Here is a 21,733-nt window from a genome sequence, read left to right as displayed (position 1 = left end):
CATATACAGACTGATTTTATGGTTCTGGGTTTAGTGACACTTTAATTTACTTAAAAAAATAAAAATGAAAATAACTGAAAGACGAGAAACAGTTTGTTGCTTATCTGGTTTAAATACATTTGTATACACAGTAATAGTGTGATGAATGTCCAGTCTCCATGTGTGTCATTTTTAAATGCGTGTAAAACTGAAGCACAGAGTATGCAGAATGAAAAAATGATTAGCATAGTTTGGCTATAAAAACCCAGAGACAAAAATATACTTGCAGTGAAAAAAAAAAAAAAAAGCGTTGAGAGCTTCTGGGCATTGCACACTAAGGGGTGCATTTATAAAAAAAAAAAAAATTCTGATATATTTGTTCTGTGAAACTGCATGTAAATTATGTATTCGATGTGAATGGGGCAAAAAAAAAGTTTCCGATTGAATGCTTTTCATTCACGGAGAATTGCAAATAGATGGAGCCGACAATCTTAGTAAGTATTTCCTATAATAATCTGCTCCATCTAGTGGCTATAATGTTGTATTCTCATGATTCGCTCTATTCTGCATGATTGAATGTACATGCAGTCTCACAGTACAAATCATTTTTTTTAATAAATATACCCCTTAGTGTGTCAAGTAATAGCTGGGCAATAAATTAACTGAAGCCTCGGAAAGCAACTGCACTTGGTTCTTGACCATAAAAGCAGAAGGCAAAAACAGAAAAAAACTCAGCAGCACTAGTGGATTGACAAAGGCTGAAAAAAAATAAAAGAAAAAAGTAAAGCATCAGTAACAGTAAATTAATTTTAAAGATGTACATATGTCTCAAAAATGATGATCCAGACCACAGGCTGGTTAATTACTGTATGCAAAGTATACAACTGAGCCACTATAAAAGGAGGTTGTAGATTGTATATATTCTCTTTATCATCATTACTAAACAAAATAAACAAAAAACAGACACACAATAACAAGCAACAAAATAGAGACGGCTGTGAAGTAGGTGGGAAGGTATAGCAACCCTTAGTCAATCAAGTCCTTACAGGATCGCACATCGATTTTGAGAGGGCTTTTCAAGGTTAGTAATCCAAACCAAACCTTGTGCCACAATTGAGTATTTTTTATCTCATACAAGATCGCAAAGTGGAGTCAGTGACATTATGATCATTTTCTCCCTTTAATGCTTAAGAGACTGAAAACACCATTTGTATTCAAAGCTGTAGCATTATTTACATAAAGATACATTTTTTCAGGTGTCACAGCAGGCTGATGCTTAGTTTCTGGCAACGTACAAATTTCAAGCTGAAATGATGTTGGCCAAGACTTGAAGACTAACCAAATGTTCAAAGGGATGCATAGACGCATGACGGGTCACAGACCCCCGAGAAAAACCTGTAATGCCAGCTCACGCCAAAAGTACTCTTCCTTGGGCAGATGTAGGACTTCTTCAGTAGCCAAACAAAAGGAGACCATGCCCGAAATCCTCTGAACCAGAGTTTTTATTCATCCTATGTATAGAAGATAATTTCAGGGATTTGTCCATCCTCAACTGACGTCCCATTGTTATTGCCTGCTGCGTAGCAAAATGTGAAGCAAGTCTTGGTGCCAGTCGTAGGAGATTCATGAATAACTTTTCGTAGTCCCTTTGTACCATAGTGCGAATCTGGTCCCTAAAATAGAATTAAGACATTTTCAATTGCAGTAATTTATAAATATATATATATATATATATATATATATATATATATATATATATATATATATATATATATAAAACAAAAAAATTCAAACTACACGGAAATCTCCTGCTCTAGTCTGGATAGAGTAGAACATCTTGAAACACTGTCAAATTTTAGACTGAATAAATCTGTAAACAGCAAAAGCAACACTGTAGCGCGAAGATAGCTTTTTGAGATACCACTTGGGGAATTTCCTTTAAAGCTCCACTTTGTGATAAACAACATTTTTACCACTCCTGCAACCTATGCTGACAGGCTTCCCCCCCCCCCCCCCTTAACTTATGAAGCCAGCAAAACTCACCCAAGTCCCTCATTCAGATCTCTTACCACAACTGGGTTTGTTGCAGTGGATTGCTAATCCAGCGCTGCAATGGTGTGAGGACATCAGTCCTCCCTTTCTCCTGACAGCCATCCAATAGGCAGTGCTCTACAGGTAGTGACATGGGCACCTAAACCAGGACGCCAATATGGAAGTAAAGGGCAGAGAAGACTTGGGGCTTCTGCATTACGTGACCGCAGGTTAAGGAAAGTAAAAACTGGCATTAGGATAGGGATTTTTTATTATCCATCGCAGAGAGGAGGGTGGCAGGAAGGGAGTGGGGCTTTAAGTTCTTATGATAGTTTCAAACTGAAAAAGAAGGAAAACGTTCACCAACAAAAAGCAAAAACTTGGCCGAGGTCCTGAGTTTCCTTAACCACTTCCGGACCACCCACCATGGATATACGTCGCTACTTTGACATTAACTACTTCCCACCCGGCCAATGTACATATACGGCCGGGTGGGAGCCGCCCCCTTCTGACTGGACGTTCAGGAACGTATTTCAGAAGGAGGGGGATTGTGCGCGCCGCATATGTAAGTGATCACCTGCACACATATGTACATGATCATTTGCGTACATATGTCCGTGATTACACAAACCAATTATTATACACTTTTTTTTACCAAAAACATGTAGCAGAATACATTTTGGCTTAAATTTATGACAAAATTTGATTTTTATTGGATTTCTTTGAAAATAGAAAATAGTTTTTTTTTTCCAAATTTCCGCTTTTTTGCGCTTATATCGCAAAAAAGAAAAAACGTAGTCGTGAATAAATACCACCAAAATAAAGCTCTATTTGTGCGAACAAAATTATAAAAATTTCATTTGGGTACAGTGTAGCATGACCACACAATTGTCATTGAAAATGCGAGAGAGCTGAAAGCTGAAAATTGGGCTAGAAAGGAAGGAGGCGAAAGTGCCCTGTATTGTAGTGGTTAAATACCATTGTTATGACAGCAAATGGCTGCCATAACCCCAGTATATTTATCCATGGCCGGTGATCCTCTTTCACATAAAAGTGGTCTTTGCAGCGGATTCGCCATGAGATAACTTATGGGGTCGGCAAGAGAGGTGCCCTGCCTCACGGTCATTTCTGCCACTTACCGGAGAGATCAGCAGTGGTGGAAACTATCGGTTCCGATGGATGGATGGACAGTAAGTTGAGAGCAAGATGTAACCCACTTGACTATGCCCTTGGAGGAACAGAGCGACGTCAAATCTCTTCCGCCCTCCAGCCTCAAAGGGCCCCCCTTTTTTTTGCAAAATAAAAATTACTTTTTATTGCGTTTAAGTGTAAAATGTGAGATTTGAGTTTTTTTTTACCGCAGATCTCACATTAAAGAGGCCCGGTCCTGCTTATTTCTTTACAAGGAATGTTTACATTACTTGTAATAGGAATAAAAGTGATCAAAACTTTTTTTTTTTTTTTTTTTTTAAGCATACAGTGTCAAAATAAAAAGGAAAAACAATAAGAATTTTTTTTTTTTTTTAAAGAGACAAGTCCTTTTGAGCTCGCATGCAGCAGCGAACGCATATGCAAGTCATGCCCACATATGTAAACTGTTAAAACCACACGTGAGGCACTGCCGCGATCATTAGAGCGAGAGCAATTCTAGCACTGGAACTCCTATAACTTGAAACTAGTAGCATATAGAAATTTTTAAAGCGTCATCTATGGAGATTTTAGTAACAAATGCATTTCTTTTTGGGGTTCTAAGTAATTGTCCAAAAAAAAAACAACAAAAAAAAAAAACACGATTTTAAACTTGTATACAAAATGTCAGAAATAGGCTTCGTCCTTAAGGCAGGGTTCCAACTATATTTACTAATATAAAAGTAAAAATTTTGTTAATTAACCACTTCAGCCCCGGACCATTTTGCTGGTCAAAGACTAGAGCACTTTTTGCAATTCGGCACTGCGTTGCTTTAACTGACAATTGCGCAGTCATGCGACGTGGCTCCCAAACAAAATTTACGTCCTTTTTTGCAAATAGAGCTTTCTTTTGGTGGTATTTGATCACCCCTGCGTTTTTTTTTTGCGCTATAAACAAAAATAGAGCAACAATTTTGAAAAAAAAAAAAAAAAAAAAAACGCATTATTTTTTACTTTTTGTTATAATAAATTTCCCCCGAAAATATCTAAAAAAAAATGTTTTCCCTCAGTTTAGGCCGATACGTATTCTACATATTTTTGGTAAAAAAATTTTAGCGATTGGTTTGCGCAAAAGTTATAGCGTTTACAAAATAGGGGATAGTTTTATGGCATTTTTATAAAAATTTTTTTTTTTTACTAGTAATGGCGGGGATCAGCGATTTTTATTGTGACTGCGACATTATGGCGGACACATCGGACATTTTTGGTTCCATTGTCATTTATACAGCAATCACTGCTATATAAATGCATGGATTCCTGTGTAAATTACACTGGCAGTTAAGGGGTTAACCAGTGGGTGGCAGTGTAGGAGTTAAGTGTTCCTAGGGGTGTGTTACTAACTGTTGGGGGCTGGGCTTTCATTTAGTGAACACTAATCTCTGCTCCAATCCCATCTCACTAGTTGCTAGGCAGAACGGTGAGATGCTGTTTACAACGGCATCTCTCCGTTGAGCCGCCCCGTGAGACGATCGCGGGTATGCCCGCGGCGATAGAGTCCGCGGGACCCGCGACCGGACTCACGGTTCTCCCGACCAGCATGCGAGCGCACCGCCGTCGGCGTGCTCGCGATGGCAGGGTGGCATTAGAGATTGGACGTACCTGTATGCCAATATGCCTGCCCGTACCATTCTGCCGACGTACATCGGTGTGCGTTGGTCAGGAACCGGTTATATTACTATTTAATACTCACGTTTTTGGATGAATTTGTCCCCCGATGTCACATTTAATAGCCAAAACATATATAATGGCTGACCGTTGTCATTTTTCTTGTGGGCATGTGAAGCCCACAAGCATTTAGTTCCGGGATATGGTGCAGCTGAGCGACCAGCATGCACTGCCCCGTTCTGGCCTGCTTTGTATAAGGAAAGCTGACAGCAGATGATCTGTCAAAGTAGCAGCGGCAGAAGTGCATCAAATACAAGGTTTGTCTTATTACACCAAATTGCAAACATTTTAGCCCCTATTAACCCTAAATCGATTTTATGGACTTCAACCATTAACTTTTTTTTAAAATGATGAATGAAACTTGCCATGACAACTTGGTGTTTAATATGAACAGGCCCTTTTGTTTCTCCAAAGTACTAGCGACAAAAAAGAATTTCCCTACAAGAACGGAAAATCCTTTTCTTTCACCCATTATTGGCATGGTTTACCAGAGTCTAAAAGCAGCCCCTAACAAGGGGAGGGTGAAAAACTTAAAATAAAAAAACTCAGACAAAGGCATTCGTTTTGGCTGATCACCCAGTTACTTGCAAGAACATTTTGCCAAAGGAAGCTAGGGCAACCACCTACATGTGATAAATGTCCAGGTGGTAGCTCTACACATCTGAGAGGCAGAAGTGTTCTGATGGTGAATATTTCAAGATATGACAGGGAAATGACAGGGAAAGACTTGCATACACCCACAAGTCCTTAACCACTTAAGGACCGCCGTATTGCCATTGTACGTCATCACAATGGCACAGGCAGGCACAAGCACGTAGATGTACGTGCCTGCCTTCCAGCGGGTGGGGGGTCCGATCAGACCCCCTCCCGCTGGATACGTCGGTCCGGTTCGCTCCAGGAGCGATCCGTGATGAGGGGATAGCCGTTGGTTTCTGGTCACCCCCTCTGGATCGCTCCTGGCCAATGACAAGCTTCCTCCCACTGTGTATTGTTTACACAGGAAGGAGGAAGTGATGTAATTCTCCTCGGGGCGGTCTTTTTGACCGGACTACGAGGAGAAGACTAAAAGTAAGTGCACCAAAACACTACACTGACACATAGGTACACAAACCCCCCCCCCCCCCCCCCCGATCCCCCCCCAGTCACAGTGTCACTGATTGCATTGATCATTTCTTTACTCATCACTGCATTCAGTGACAGTTGTAACAGTTAAAACTGTCAGGGCAGTTAGTGTTAGGTCCAGGGTAGCCCCCTATCACCCCCCAATAAAGATTTAACCCCCTGATTGCCCCTAGAGTTAACCCTTTCACCCCCTTTTGCCAGTGTCACTAAGCGATCATTTTTCTGATCGCTGCATCAGTGTCGCTAGGTAGCTAGTTATTTTTTAGGTTCACCGCCAGGTTTTTATATCGCTAGGTACCCCGATATACTACCCAATAATGGTTTTAACCCCCTGATTGCCCCTAGTTAACCCTTTCACCCCCTTTTGCCAGTGTCACTAAGCGATCATTTTTCTGATCGCTGCATTAGTGTCGCTACTGTCGCTAGGTAGCTAGTTATTTTTTTAGGTTCACCGCCAGGTTTTTATAGCGCTAGGTACCCCGATATACTACCCAATAATGGTTTTAACCCCCTGATTGCCCCTAGTTAACCCTTTCACCAGCGATCACAGTATAAGTGTCACTGGTGACGCTGGTTAGCCAGTTAGTTATTTAGGTTCCCCGTCAGGTTTTTATATAGCGCCAGGGACCCCCATATACTACCTAATAAAAATTTGAACCCCCTGATTGCCCCTAGTTAACCCTTTCACCACTGATCACTGTATAAGTGTTACGGGTGACTCTGGTTAGTTTGCTTTTTATAGCATCAGGGCACCCACCATTTATTACCCAATAAAGGTTTAACCCCCTGATCACCCGACGGGTGATATCAATTAGGTTTTAGGGTCAGGGTCTGCGTCACCCCAGGCAGCGCTAGGTTAGTGCCAGTACCGCTAACACCCACACGCAAAGCATAAACCTCCTGTAGTGGTATAGAATCTGAACAGATCAATATCTGATCAGATCTATACTAGCGTCCCCAGCAGTTCAGGGTTCCAAAAAAACGCATTGTTAGCAGGATCAGCCCCGATACCTGCTAGCACCTGCGTTTTGCCCCTCTGCCCAGCCCACCCAAGTGCAGTATCGATCGATCACTGTCACTTACAAAACACTAAACACATAACTGCAGCGATCGCAGAGTCAGGCCTGATCCCTGCGATCGCTAACAGTTTTTTTGGTAGCATTTTATATTTAAATCCGGAAGGCAGTGCTTGGTTTTTGGGGTCCCGTACATGGCTAGGCTCCCAAAAAGTCCCCCACATGTGGTATCTCCATACTCGGGAGAAGCAGCAGAATTTATTTTGGGGTGTAATTTGACTTATGCCCATAGCATGTGTAAGCAATATATCATTTAGTGACAACTTTGTGCAAAAAAAAAAAAAAGTTTGTAATATTCCCGCAACTTATGGCAAAATATAAAATATTCCATGGACTCAACATGCCTCTCAGTAAATAGCTTGGGGTGTCTACTTTCCAAAATGGGGTCATTTGGGGGGTTTTGTGCTATTTTTGGATTTTATGGCCTTCGAAACTGTGATAGGTAGTGAGGAGTGAAATCAAAAATTTGCACCCTTAGAAATCCTGAAGGTGGTGATTGGTTTTCGGGGTGCCGTGCGCGACTAGACTCCCAAAAAGTCCCACACATGTGGTATCCCCATACTCGGGAGAAGTAGCGGAATATATTTTGGGGTGCAATGGCACATATAACCATGGCATGTGTGAGCAATATATCATTTAGTGACAACTTTTTGTAAAAAAAAAAATGTTTTTTTATTTTTTGTCATTATTCAATCCCTTGGGACAAAAAAAAAAAATATTCAATGGTTTCAACATGGCCCTCAGCAAATAGCTTGGGGTGTCTACTTTCCAAAATGGGGTCATTTGGGGGGGGTTTTGTGCCATCTTGACATTTTATGGTTTTCAAAACTGTGATAGGTAGTGAGGAGTAAAATAAAAAATGTATGCCCTTAGAAATCCTGAAGGCGGTGCTTGGATTTCGGGGTCCCGTACGTGGCTAGGCTCCCAAAAAGTCCCACACATGTGGTATCCCTGTACTCAGGAGAAGCAGCAGAATGTATTTTGGGGTGTCATTTCACATATGCCCATAGCATGTGTGAGCAATATATCATTTAGTGACAACTTTGTGCAAAAAAACAAAAAGTTTGTAAAATTCCCGCAACTTGTGGCAAAATATAAAATATTCCATGGACTCAACATGCCTCTCAGTAAATAGCTTGGGGTGTCTACTTTCCAAAATGGGGTCATTTTGGGGGGTTTTGTGCCATTTTGGCATTTTATGGCCTTCGAAACTGTGATAGGTAGTGAGGAGTGAAATCAAAAATTTGCACCCTTAGAAATCCTGAAGGTGGTGATTGGTTTTCGGGGTGCCGTGCGCGACTAGACTCCCAAAAAGTCCCACACATGTGGTATCCCCATACTCGGGAGAAGTAGCGGAATATATTTTGGGGTGCAATTCCACATATAACCATGGCATGTGTGAGCAATATATCATTTAGTGACAATTTTTTGTAAATTTTTTTATTTTAATTTTTTTGTCATTATTCAATCCCTTAGGACAAAAAATAAATAAATATTCAATGGGCTCAACATACCCATCAGCAATTTCCTTGGGGTGTCTACTTTCCAAAATGGGGTCATTTGGGGGGGGGGGGGTTGTACTGCCCTGCCATTTTAGCACCTCAAGAAATTAGATAGGCAGTCATAAATTAAAAGCTGTGTAAATTCCAGAAAATGTACTCTAGTTTGTAGACGCTATAACTTTTGCGCAAACCAAAAAATATACGCTTATTGACATTTTTTTTTTTACTAAAGACATGTGGCTGAATAAATTTTGCCCTCAATGTATGACTAAAATTTAGTTTATTCGATTTTTCTTATAACAAAAAAGAAAATATATTTTTTTCAAAATTTTCGCACTTTTTCCATTTATATCGCAAAAAATAAAAATCGCAGAGGCAATCAAATACCATCAAAAGAAAGCTCTATTTGTGGGAAGAAAAAGACGCAAATTTCGTTTGGGTGCAATATTGCATGACCGCGCAATTACCAGTTAAAGCAGCGCAGTGCGAAATTGGAAAAAGACCTCTGGTCCTTAAGGTGTTTATTGGTCCGGGGCTGTAGTGGTTAAGGAACTTGGCAAAACTATAGCCAAGCCATGATTTTATTTTATTTTTTTAAATCAAACAATATGTTTTTACTGCGCATAGAAAGAAATTGTACATACGTGGTCCAGAGTAAAACAGGTATACAAGATCTGTAAATTTCAGCATAAACTTCAGTACATTATACAAAACATTCTGCAAAATGACACCTCACCCGCCCATGCATTCAGATAACCCCTTATCCATCAACATCAAGTACAGCCATACAATCAGTCATCCAGGTCTTCAGAGAGGTAGGGTAAAAGTGTTTACAAGCATTAGAATAGTCAGTCATACACCAGATCTACTGGGGCTAGGCCTGGGACTCCAACCATGGGGCCCCATAGCTTATCGAATTTTCCGCTTTTACCCCTATGTTGGTAAATGTGCAAGCTATGATTTCTAATTTTTAGAAATACATTACTGAGGAAACGTTACCAACTAAGTGGCAAAGAGCAAATGTGGTACCAAGAGACAAAAAAAAAAAAAAAAAAAAAAAAAAAAAAAGAAGGATAAACATACATACCAGGAAACCACAGACCAGTCAGCCTAACATCCCAAGTATGTGGGGTATAGCAGACAAATCTGCCTTATTCCCTCAAACAGCATGTATTTAGAAAGGCTGTTCTTGTCAGAGCAACCTGTTTATTCTATAAAGGAAATAAGTGAGAAATAGAATGGTGGAAGTCCAGAGGAAGTAGTAGTTTATCTAGATTCTGCGAAGGCTTTGAACTGTACCTCAAGAGTTTAATCTATAAAATAAGTCTGTTGGAGTTGATGAAATTGAATGTACATGGACAGGAAACTGGTTACATGAGGAGGTCCACAGAGTAGTGATACATGACTCATTCTCTGCCTGGTCTAAAGTTGTGAGTGGTGTGCCCCAGGGTTCTGTCTTGGGACCAACATTGTTCAATGTGTTTATTAACAATAAAGAAATTGGAATTTAGAGCTCAATTTCAGTGTTTTCTGATGAAAATTTTGCAGGGAAATAAGGTTATAGCTTAATTAAAGGAAAATCTTGACAAAATAGGGTGTTGGGCAGCTACATGCCAGATGAGGTTTAATACAGAGAAATGTAACTTTATACACCCGAGTGCCAAAAATATACGTGAAAAATTACGTTAGCAGGAATTCTCCTGAGGTCAAAAATAATCTGGTGTGCTATGCCAAGCTACAGCGAGCAGAGCTAGCAAAATACTCATGTTAAAAAGGGAATACAGTCAAGGCATAAATCAATAATTCTACCCTTTTACAGAACACTGGTTCGGCCTCATTTTTGAATATGCAGTTCAGTTTTAGTCACCAATCCTCAGGAAAGACCTTGTAGAATTAGAAAGAGTTAAGCAAATAAATGTAAAAAGGGAAAGGAGGATCTCAGTTATGAGGATTATATAGAAAGCAGTTGTTCACACTGGAAAAGAAGCGCTTAACCACTTTACGACAGGCGCAGGACGATGTACGTCCATTTTTTGAAGAGGGATAGCTCGGTAATGGCAGCAGCTGCTGCCACAAGCGAGATAGCCATCTCTTCCGGCGGCGGTCGTGTGTACGATCATGGTACCGCAAGATCACTGTTATCGGCGGTGGGAGAGGTGCCACCCCTGCCGTTCACCACGCCCTCCGGCGCTTACCGGAGCCGTCAGTAGCGGCGGAGGCAATCGGGACCTGCCTTCTCTGTGGTATAGAGATGAGTGAGGCTATACCATAGCATGGCGGAAGCGACATCAAAACGTCACTTACGCCCATACTTCTTAAAGGCACATTTTTTCAAATGACTTTATTGCATTTAAGTCCAGACATCTCTATGGAAAACTTCCGGTGGCGACAGATTCGTTCTCCGGTTTGCCGATTGTATGGTTGAGCACGGAGAAGCACTGAGGGCGGTGGGGGAGTCTTGTTCCCTCCCGCCACTTGTAAGAATGATCAAGCGGCTGAACTGCCACTACGATTGTTCTTACAATGCACAGAATAGCCGGCTGAAAAAGATGATGCAGGCATCATTCAGATATCCCCACTCAAAGTCCATGATGTCATATGACATGTCTTGGGCTGGAAGTGGTTAATGGAACAAGCTGACGTTAGTAGCCGATTGGCTACAACGCACAGCCGCACCAGATTTTGCACTCTCCAGTTTTAGTAAATCAACCCCATAGTATTGTGAAGCTCAGACAAGGTTACAACTTGAGGCAAAACTCATGTATACAGTAGACATGTCATTTAAACTTCCCTGTTGATAATTAGTGCCATAAAAGGACAATGTACCATTAGGTCGACAGAAAGGAAAGCAGCAGAAATAGGGACTGGAAATGGAGAAATAGGGGAAAGAGAAGATATACCAATAAATCTGTTAATGCTTAATTCTACAGTGGGTTAATCAAACTGACTATTTTTAATCTTTATGCTTCTAGCATTTGTAAATAAACAATACTTTAAAAAAAAATTCATTTCCTGGTTTCCAGGCCTAGGCAAATGATGCCATATATCCAAAGAGTCTTCAAGAAGGGAGGAGGGAAGAAAGGGTTTTCTCAAATAAGCACACCCTCCTTCATGCATGTCTGAGTGAAAGACAGATGGATTTCATAAAGTAAATGCTATACGAATCATCTGCTCTTAGTCAAGATGGCCAGAAGCGCTAGGGGAAGCGATTTTTTAAAAGCGATTTTCTAGCGAACTAAAGCATGGAGTTTGCTTTGAATATTAAAAATTAAATGGCATTTTTGGTTTGTGGTGATCAGCTGCAGTGTAGTTTTGCTTTAAAACTGTTTAAACAGGTATACCTACATTTTAGATAACAAATAGGGGGCGCTAGTTAACAGAAAATTTATCAACGTGAATAATATCCCTCTCTTTATCAATTTGCCACTCTTTAACAAATATATGTGCAACTACTCATCGTACATTCACCATAATATGTACATAAAATTAATTTAAACAACAGTTCACACATTCATGTGATAACACTCCAGCGACAGCAATTGCTGCAACAACTATAGTGTAAAGGTCCTTGAGATTTATTTAAACTATTCCAAATAAAAGTTCCTCTAAAACGTAATGCGAAGTATTTTTTCCCTACTGTGGCCTTGTGGATCGGGAACAGGCTGTTTTCCCTGTTTTCCAAACTTTCCGACGGGACCGACTGTGGTTGATAGTCGTTAGCCGTCCATTCATAAATGTAGTCCTGTTACTGTTCCTGCTTGTATTTGCCTCATGACGGTTACTGTCTTATTGTTTTTACTTGAAATGTTCAATAAATATATTTTCAACACTAAAACGTAATGCGATTGTCACACACAAAACGATGACAGATCTTTCGTGTAGAGAGATGTAGCCACAACCAAGCCCCCCTGAAGTTGTTATACTAACGAAACGTACGTCGGAGGCAGTGCAAGGTTACGCAGGACATCCGGTCGTTCTGGCTAATGGCACGAGTGTGTGGAACGCACGCCATCTGTAGTGGATAGTGTGGGTACCTTCGGTATTGCAGCTCGCCTGAGATTAACGCCAGCAGCCCCAGTGCCGGGAGAAAGGCACTTTATCAAGTAAGGAGCCATTTGGCTGTGTATTTTTAAGAAGACTGAATTACGCTATGGAGGCTCTCCATCTGTTTTCTAATTACCGCACTTTCTGTACTGGTCTGTGAGGAGGAAGGCTGAAACAGTCTATAGGTTAAAAGCATGTGAGCAGGCACAACACTGCAGAAGCGATTGACTTTTTCAATAAAGTGGTCAATAAAATGTGGTAAGCTGAATCATATTACAATCACTTATTTGGTGTGGATGATCGAGGCTATGGTGAAGGATCATGTGGAAGGTTGTGGCTACATCTCTCTACACAAGATCTGTCATCGTTTTGTGTGTGACAATCACGTTTTAGAGGAACTTTTATTTGGAATAGTTTAAATCTCAAGGACTTTTACACTATAGTTGTTGCAGCAATTGCTGTCACTGGAGTGTTATCACACGAATGTGTGAACTGTTGTTTAAATTAATTTAATGTACATATTATGGTGAATGTACTATGAGTAGTTGCACATATGATTTTTGTTAAAGACTCGCAAATTATTGATCGTTAATGAGAGGGATATTATTCACGTTGATAACAGAAAATGTAACTAGCGCCCCCTATTTGTGATCTAAAATCTGGACTGAGAAGTGTACTATTCTCTTTTTCAGGGGAGCAGCATGAGAGTATTTTTTTTAGAATATATATATATATATATATATATATATATATATATATATATATATATATATATATATATATATATATATATATATATATATATATATATATATATATAATAAAATTTGATAGGCGCAGAGTTTTTATTTTATTTTTTAATTTTCAGGTATACCTAAATACCTGACAGGGCTAGATTAGAGTTCCACAAAGCCATATGAGGCTTGACATATGAAGCAATGTAAATGACACCTTGTACAACATAACTTGAATGAGATGCAAAGGGCCACTGGAACAGAATGGACAAAGTGGAAATCTGTTCCTTGATGGTTCATAATGCAAGTTTCTCTGGTCATGTTTCACATTTACATAAGGGATAAGCCAACTGGCAGCTCTCCTTTGTGAAAATAATTTCCATGTATGATTAAATGCAGTGAGATGAAAGTTTATAAGCCCAAATAATGGTAAATATGACAACTTAACCAAGCCATATTTTCTCAGAAAGTTTCAGTAGGCATGCTGCTACAGTTAGGGACTGAAGGCTAAAGCCCCATATACACCATCAGATTCTGCTGATTTTTTTCTTCAGATTTACCAAAACCATATAGTGCAAGGGCCTGCCCGATTGCATACACATTGAAACTCCTAAGGTTTGACCTCATATTACAGTGAGGACAGAAAGTATTCAGAACCCCTTACATTTTTCACTCTGTTATATTTCAGCCATTTGCTAAAATCATTTAAGTTCATTTTTTTCTCATTAATGTACACACCACACCTCATATTGACAGAAAAACACAGAATTGTTGACATTTTTACAGATTAAAAAAGAAAAACTGAAATATCACATGGTCCTAAGTATTCAGATCCTTTGCTGTGACACTCATTTAACTCAGGTGCTGTCCATTTCTTCTGATCATCCTTGAGCTGGTTCTACACCTTCAGTCCAGCTGTGTTTGATTATACTGATTGGACTTGATTAGGAAAGCCACACACCTGTCTATACAAGACCTTACAGCTCACAGTGCATGTCAGAGAAAATGAGAATCATGAGGTCAAAGGAACTGCCTGAAGAGCTCAGAGATAGAATTGTGGCAAGGCACAGATCTGGCCAAGGTTTCAAAAAAATTTCTGCTGCTGTTCTGCGGTTCCTAAGAGCACAGTGGCCTCCTAAATCCTTAAATGGAAGACGTTTGGGATGACCAGAATTCTTCCTAGAGCTGGCCGTCCGGCCAAACTGAGCTAACGGGGGAGAAGAGCCTTGGTGAGAGAGGTAAAGAAGAACACAAAGATCACTGTGGCTGAGCTCCAGAGATGCAATCGGGAGATGGGAGAAAGTTGTAGAAAGTCAACCATCACTGCAGCCCTCCACCAGTCGGGGCTTTATGGCAGAGTGTCACAACAGAAGCCTCTCCTCAGTGCAAGACACATGAAAGCCCGCATGGAGTTTGCTTAAAAACAAAACAAAAACAAACAAACAAAAAAAAAAACACCTGAAGGACTCCAAGATGGTGATAAATAAGATTTTATTTTGGGCTGATGAGACCAAGATAGAACTTTTTGGCCTTAATCCTAAGCGGTATGTGTGGTGAAAACCAGGCACTGCTCATCACCTGTCCAATACAGTCCCAACAGTGAAGCATGTTGGAGGCAGCATCATGCTGTGGGGGTGTTTTTCAGCTGCAGGGACAGGACAACTGGTTGCAATCGAGGGAAAGATGAATGCTGCCAAGTACAGGGATATCCTGGACGAAAATCTTCTCCAGAGTGCTCAGGACCTCAGACTGGGCCAAAGGTTTACCTTCCTACAAGACAATGACCCTAAGCACACAGCTAAAATAATGAATGAGTGGCTTCACAACAACTCTGTGGCTGTTCTTGAATGGCCCAGCCAAAGCCCTGACTTATACCCAATTGAGCATCTCTGGAGAGACCTAAAAATGGCTGTTCAACAACCTTTACCACCCAACTTGACAACTGGAGAGGATCTGCAAGGAGGAATGGCAGAGGATCCCCAAATCCAGGTGTGAAAAACTTGTTGCATCTTTCCCAAAAAGACTCATGGCTGTATTAGATCAAAAGGGTACTTATACTAAATACTGAGCAAAGGGTCTTAATACTTAGGACAATGTGATATTTCAGTTTTTCTTTTTGAATAAATCTGCAAAATGTCAACAATTCTGTGTTTTTCTGTCAATATGGGGTGCTGTGTGTACATTAATGAGGGAAAAAATTAACTTAAATGATTTTAGCAAATTGCTGCAATATAACAAAGAGTGAAAATTTTAAGGGGGTCTGAATACTTTCAGTCCCCACTGTATATGGTTTTGCTAAATCTGAAGGAAAAAAACCAGCAGAAAATCTGAGAGTGTGTATGGGGCTTTACACCCAAGAGTCTTCAAAGAACTTCACCAGGTTATAGCCAAACAATTTTTTTTGACAGCTTACTGACTGGAATGGTAGCAGCTGATTAGCAAAAAGCCAGTGTGGTACCAGTGTGGAATCTAGGATGGAAAAAGACCTGGGGGTCCTAGTAGATGAACAAAGCAAACAGAATATCATCATGCATTAAAAAGGGGGATCAACTCCAGATATAAAATTATAATTCCCCCGTTCTACAAGACTCTGGTCCGGCTGCACCTAGAATATGCTGTCCAGTTCTGGGCACCAGTCCTCAGGAAGGATGTACTGGAAATGGAGAGAGTACAAAGAAAGCCAACTAAGCTAATAAAGGGTCTGGAGGATATTAGTAAGCATGAGCCGACACCCCCTGGTTCGGTTCACACCAGAACAACCGAACAGGAAATAAATTCAGAACACATGAACACCGTTAAAGTCTGTGGGACACGAACATGAAAAATCAAAAGTGCTGATTTTAAAAGCTTATATGCAAGTCATTGTCATAAAAAATGTAATATTCCTTTAAATGTTGTGCGGGGGGTGTCTAGAGTATGCCTGTAAAGTGGCACAGTTTTCCCGCGTTTAGAACAGAACCACTGCAAAACTACATTTCTAAAAGGAAAAAAGTAATATAAAACTGACCATGGCTGTAAGGAATTGTCAGGTCTCGGCACTATAGATAAAACTCATTGAAAAAAAAACGGCATGGGTTCCCTCCCCCCTAGTCCATTACCAGGCCCTTTGGGTCTGGTATGAGTATTAAGGGGAACCCCCGAACCAAAATGTAAAAAAAAAAAAAAAAAATCCCTTCAGGTCTGGTATGGAAATTAAGGGGAACCCTGCGCCAAATTTTTATAAAAATGGCGTAGGGGTCCCCTTAAAATCCATACCAGACCCTTGCATGAGCATGCAACCTGGCAGGCCGCAGGAAAAAAAAGGAGGGGCAAGAGAGAGGCCCCCCCCTCCTGAACCGTACCAGGCCACATGCCTTCAACATGGGGAGGGTGCTTTGGGGTCCGACCCGTCATGCCACGCGTCAAGGCATTGGACCAGTGTGCTGTCTATCATAGGAGCTTGGACTTGGCTTGACTGCGGCCACGGGCAATTCAAATCAAAGCTGTGTCACAGTGGGAGATCCCAGCTCTGTGTGACCTGGCAGGCTCTCCTCTTCTCCCAGCGATCGGCCAGGAACCTGGGGAACAGCTCCCATTTCAACCCGCCTGCCGGTAGCAACTGCCCCCCCCCCCTCAAGTGGAAATTGAGGGTACAAGTAATACACTGTCTCACCCTGCTCTGCACATGCTCAGTTGCTCTTGATTTTTTGACATTGTGCTGAGTTTTCAGAGGCCGATCTGCTGACAGCCTAAAAATTCACTGCTGCTCATGGGTTTCAGCAAAATGGCAGCCTCTAGCAAGAAGAAACCGTAACAATGCTAGAGGCAATTTACAGCGCACACTAATTTTGGTAGCATAATTATTAAGGTGGAATGTATGTTCCTTGTTAACCACTTCAGCCCCGGACCAATTGTCAGCCTAAGGACTAGAGGTCTTTTTACAATTTCGCACTGCACTGCTTTAACTGGTAATTGCACGGTCATGCAATGTTGTACCCAAACAAAATTTGCCTCCTTTTCTTCCCACAAATAGAGCTTTCTTTTGATGGTATTTTATTGCCTCTGCGATTTTTATTTTTTGCGATATAAATGGAAAAAGACCGAAAATTTTGAGAAAAATAAAATAAAATATTTTCTACTTTTTGTTATAAGAAAAATTGAATAAACTCAGTTTTAGTCATACATTTAGGGCAAAATGTACTCAGCCACATGTCTTTAGTAAAAAAAAAAAATGTCAATAAGTGTATATTTATTGGTTTGCGCAAAAGTTATAGCGTCTACAAACTAGAGTACATTTTCTGGAATTTACACAGCTTTTAATTTATGACTGCTTATCTCATTTCTTGAGGTGCTAAAATGGCAGGGCAGTACAACCCCCCCCCCCAAATGACCCCATTTTGGAAAGTAGACACCCCAAGGAAATTGCTGAGGGGCATGTTGAGCCCATTGAATATTTTTTTTGTCCCAAGTGATTGAATGACACAAAAAAAAAAAAAGTTTACAAAAAGTTGTCACTAAATTATATATTGCTCACACATGCCATAGTTATATGTGGAATTTCACCCCAAAATAGATTCTGCTGCTTCTCCTGAGTACGGGGATACCACAAATGTGGGACTTTTTGGGAGTCTAGCTGCGTACGGGACCCTGAACACCAATCACTGCCTTCAGGATTTCTAAAGGTGCAAATTTTTGATTTCACTCCTCACTACCTAACACAGTTTCAAAGGCCATAAAATGCCAAAATAGCACAAAACTCCCCCCAAATGACCCAATTTTGGAAAGTAGACACCCCAAGCTATTTACTGAGAGGCATGTTGAGTCCATGAAATATTTTATATTTTGCCACAAGTTGCAGGAATATTACAATTTTTTATTTTTTTTGCACAAAGTTGTCACTAAATGATATATTGCTCACACATGCTATTGGCATAAGTCAAATTACACCCCAAAATAAATTCTGCTGCTTCTCCCGAGTACGGGGATACCAGATGTGGGGGACTTTTTGGGAGCCTAGCCACATACGGGACTCCGAAAACCAAGTACTGCCTTCCGGATTTAAATATAAACCGCTACCAAAAAAAACTGTTAGCGATCGCAGGGATCAGGCCTGACTCTGCGAACGCTGCAGTTATGTATTTAGTGTTTTGTGACAGTGATCGATCGATACTGCACTTGGGTGGGCTGGGCGGAGGGGCAAAACGCAGGTGCTAGCAGGTATCTGGGCTAATCCCGGTAACAATGCGTTTTTTGGGAACCCTGAACTGCTGGGGACGCTAGTATAGATCTGATCAGATCAGATATTGATCTGTTCAGAGTCTATACCACTACGGGAGGTTTATGCTTTGCGCGTGGGTGTAAGCGGTACTGGCACTAACCTAGCGCTGCCTGGGGCGACGCAGACCCTGACCCTAAAACCTAATGGATATCACCCGCCAGGTGATCAGGGGGTTAAACCTTTATTGGGTAATAAATGGTGGGTGCCCTGATGCTATAAAAAGCAAACTAACCAGAGTCACCCGTAACACTTATACGGTGATCACTGGTGAAAGGGTTAACTAGGGGCAATCAGGGGGTTAAAATCTTTATTAGGTAGTATATGGGGGTCCGTGGCGCTATATAAAAACCTGACGGGGAACCTAAAAAAATAACTAGCTACCTAGCGACACTAGTGACACTAATGCAGCGATCAGAAAAACGACTGCTTAGTAATACTGGCAAAAGGGGGTGAAAGGGTTAACTAGGGGCAATCAGGGGGTTAAAACCGTTATTGGGTAGTATATCGGGGTACCTAGCGCTATAAAAACCTGGCGGTGAACCTAAAAAAATAACTAGCTACTTAGTGGCACCAGTGACACTAATGCAGTGATCAGAAAAACGATCGCTTAGTCACACTGGCAAAAGGGGGTGAAAGGGTTAACTCTAGGGGCAATAAGGGGGGTTAAACCTTTATTTGGGGGGGGGGGGGTAGGGGGCTACCCTGGACTTAACACTAACTGCCCTGACAGTTTTTACTGTCCCAACTGACACTGAATGCAGTGATCAGTAAATGATCACTGCAAATCAGTGACACTGTGACTGGGAGGGGGGGGGGGGGGGGATTTGTGTGCCTATGTGTACCTACATGTCAGTGTAGTGTTGGTGCACTTACTTTCACTGTTCTCCTCGCAGTCCGGTCAAAAAGACCGCCCAGAGGAGAATGACATCACTTCCTCCCTGCCTGTTTACACTATACACGTGGGGGGGAAGCTTCTCATTCGCCAGGAGCGATCGAGAGGGTATGGCCAGAAACCAACGGCCATCCCCTCATCCTGGATTGCTCCTGCGGCGAAACGGACCGCCGCATCCAGCGGGAGACCCCCCCCACCCGCCGGAAGGCGAGCACGTACGTGTACGTGCTTGTGCCTGTCGGTGCCATTGCACCGATGTACATTGCCATGCGGCGGTCCTTAAGTGGTTAAAGAACATTTTTATTGAGCTGTTATGGGTAAAGTTTCACATAAAAATTTAGACATGACTGTTTCACACCATCTAACAGCTTATGTATTTGCCACTATTTTGGGCTTTGAAGTATTTCACATACCAGTTAAAATGGCCCCTAAACAGCAAAAGAAAAAAAAATGTACACGTAGGACTGACGGAAGAGTTCTTTCTCCTTGCCCATCAGCATTCTGTACACCGATTCGCAGCATACACAGATGGCACCACTCTGCCATAATGTGACTTCCGTGTACATGCATGGTAGTGTCATCATGGCCTGGCAAACCAAGTAGCTAATGATTCAGGACCAGAGGACTATGGCAGCAACTGTGACTGATGGGAGTGCTGTGCATAGCACTGGAGGGGATCTCTATCCGAGTAAGTTTACCATAAGGTGCTAATAGGCTGTGATTATTAGCACATTATGGCTAAAAAGGTTCCTGGGTGCTCGTTTTTCTTTTTCTTTAATGGATATATAGTTCCACTTTAATCTGCAGTAGAAAGCCGTTACTTCTGTCAAAAAAGCTTAGCACTAAAAATCTGCAAGATGCTGGGTAAACAAACTGAGGTATTACACAGAGGATGTTAACGGGCACAGAAAAATAATCTTCACTAATCTGTTGCGTTTGGAACAAGGATTTCCAAGTTTTTAGGAAAGTCAGAAGGAAACGTACCTTTAATGTGGCACATGCAGTGTAGTTGACATTTGGAAGTATTTCAACAGGTTCTTTAAACATCACTCTAAATGTGCTGGAGGAACCATCACAACTAAAGCCTGTGTCATTCTGTCCTAGCACAGTGTTGCTGTCAGTGTGAATAATCTAAGAGACACAAAGAAAAAAAAAAATGTAATGCAAGTAAAACTTTAGTTTAATGCATTTGTATAAAAGCTTCATAATAAATCTAAGACAAAATAAAGTAGATTAAACTTGTCCAAGAGGTATCAGTACAAATAAAACAGATTGGTAGTGTTTGTTGTGGGGTTCCTGCAGAAAATAAGTCATGCCCTACACAACATGACCCGGTTTAACCCTTTGCCGATAGCCTTCTCTCTTTTTACACGATAAAATGCACATTGTATGTGACCATAAACTTAAAGGGGTTGTAATTCCTTTTTTTTTTTTTACCTTAATGCAGCCTATGAATTAAGGTCATTCTCTGCAAAACGAGCTGTATGTATACACATACATATATATTCCTCAATAGCCATATAGGATAAGAATGCACTTTGTGTGCACTAAATGCCATTGAAAGTGCAGTTTTTACACTGGACAGCAACATCATGACTGTGCCATTGTGGAGAAGGAGGAGTAATTTAGTTAACCACTTTCAGACCGGACCATTTTGCTGGTAAATGACCAGAGGTCTTTTTACAATTTGGCACTGCGCTGCTTTAACTGGTAATTGCGCGGTCATGCAATGTTGTACCCAAACAAAATTTGCGTTCTTTTCTTCCCACAAATAGAGCTTTCTTTTGATGGTATTTGATTGCCTCTGCGATTTTTATTTTTTGTGATATAAACGTAAAAAGACCGCAAATTTTGAAAAAAAATGATATTTTCTACTTTTTGTTATTAGAAAAATCCAATAAACTCAATTTTAGTCATACATTTAGGCCAAAATGTATTCAGCCACATGTCTTTGGTAAAAAAAAAAAGTCAATAATTGTATATTTATTGGTTTGCGCAAAAGTTGTCACATCTACAAACTAAGGTACGTTTTCTGGAATTTACGCAGCTTTTAGTTTACGACTGCCTATCTCATTTCTTGAGGTGCTAAAATAGCAGGGCAGTACAAAACCCCCCCCAAATGACCCCATTTTGGAAAGTAGACACCCTAAGGAAATTGATAAGTGGCATGTTGAGCCCATTGAATATTTTATTTTTTTGCCTCAAGCGATTGAATAATGACAAAAAATATTTTTTTTTTTTTT

General features: G+C 40.9%; 1 protein-coding gene across 4 annotated transcripts in view; it reads right to left on the bottom strand.

Annotated features, from left to right (window-relative positions):
- Positions 1-880: 880 nt before the first annotated feature.
- BTBD2 (BTB domain containing 2) overlaps positions 881-21,733 on the bottom strand; it is a 238,352-nt gene continuing 217,499 nt past the window's right edge. For all 4 annotated transcript variants that reach the window (XM_077475821.1, XM_077475820.1, XM_077475819.1 and 1 more), the window contains 2 exons: positions 20,475-20,621; positions 881-1,652 (listed from right to left, as the gene is read on the bottom strand). In XM_077475821.1, the coding sequence (XP_077331947.1) occupies positions 1,491-1,652; positions 20,475-20,621 (309 nt within the window). In that variant the 3' untranslated portion in view covers positions 881-1,490. The remainder of the gene's footprint in view (positions 1,653-20,474; positions 20,622-21,733) is intronic.

This window comes from Lithobates pipiens, unplaced genomic scaffold, assembly GCF_037356315.1.
Source record: "Lithobates pipiens isolate NorthernLeopardFrog02 unplaced genomic scaffold, aLitPip1_a1.2 Scaffold_13, whole genome shotgun sequence".
Taxonomy (NCBI): Eukaryota; Metazoa; Chordata; class Amphibia; order Anura; family Ranidae; genus Lithobates; species Lithobates pipiens.
This window is presented reverse-complemented; position numbering and strand designations above follow the sequence as displayed.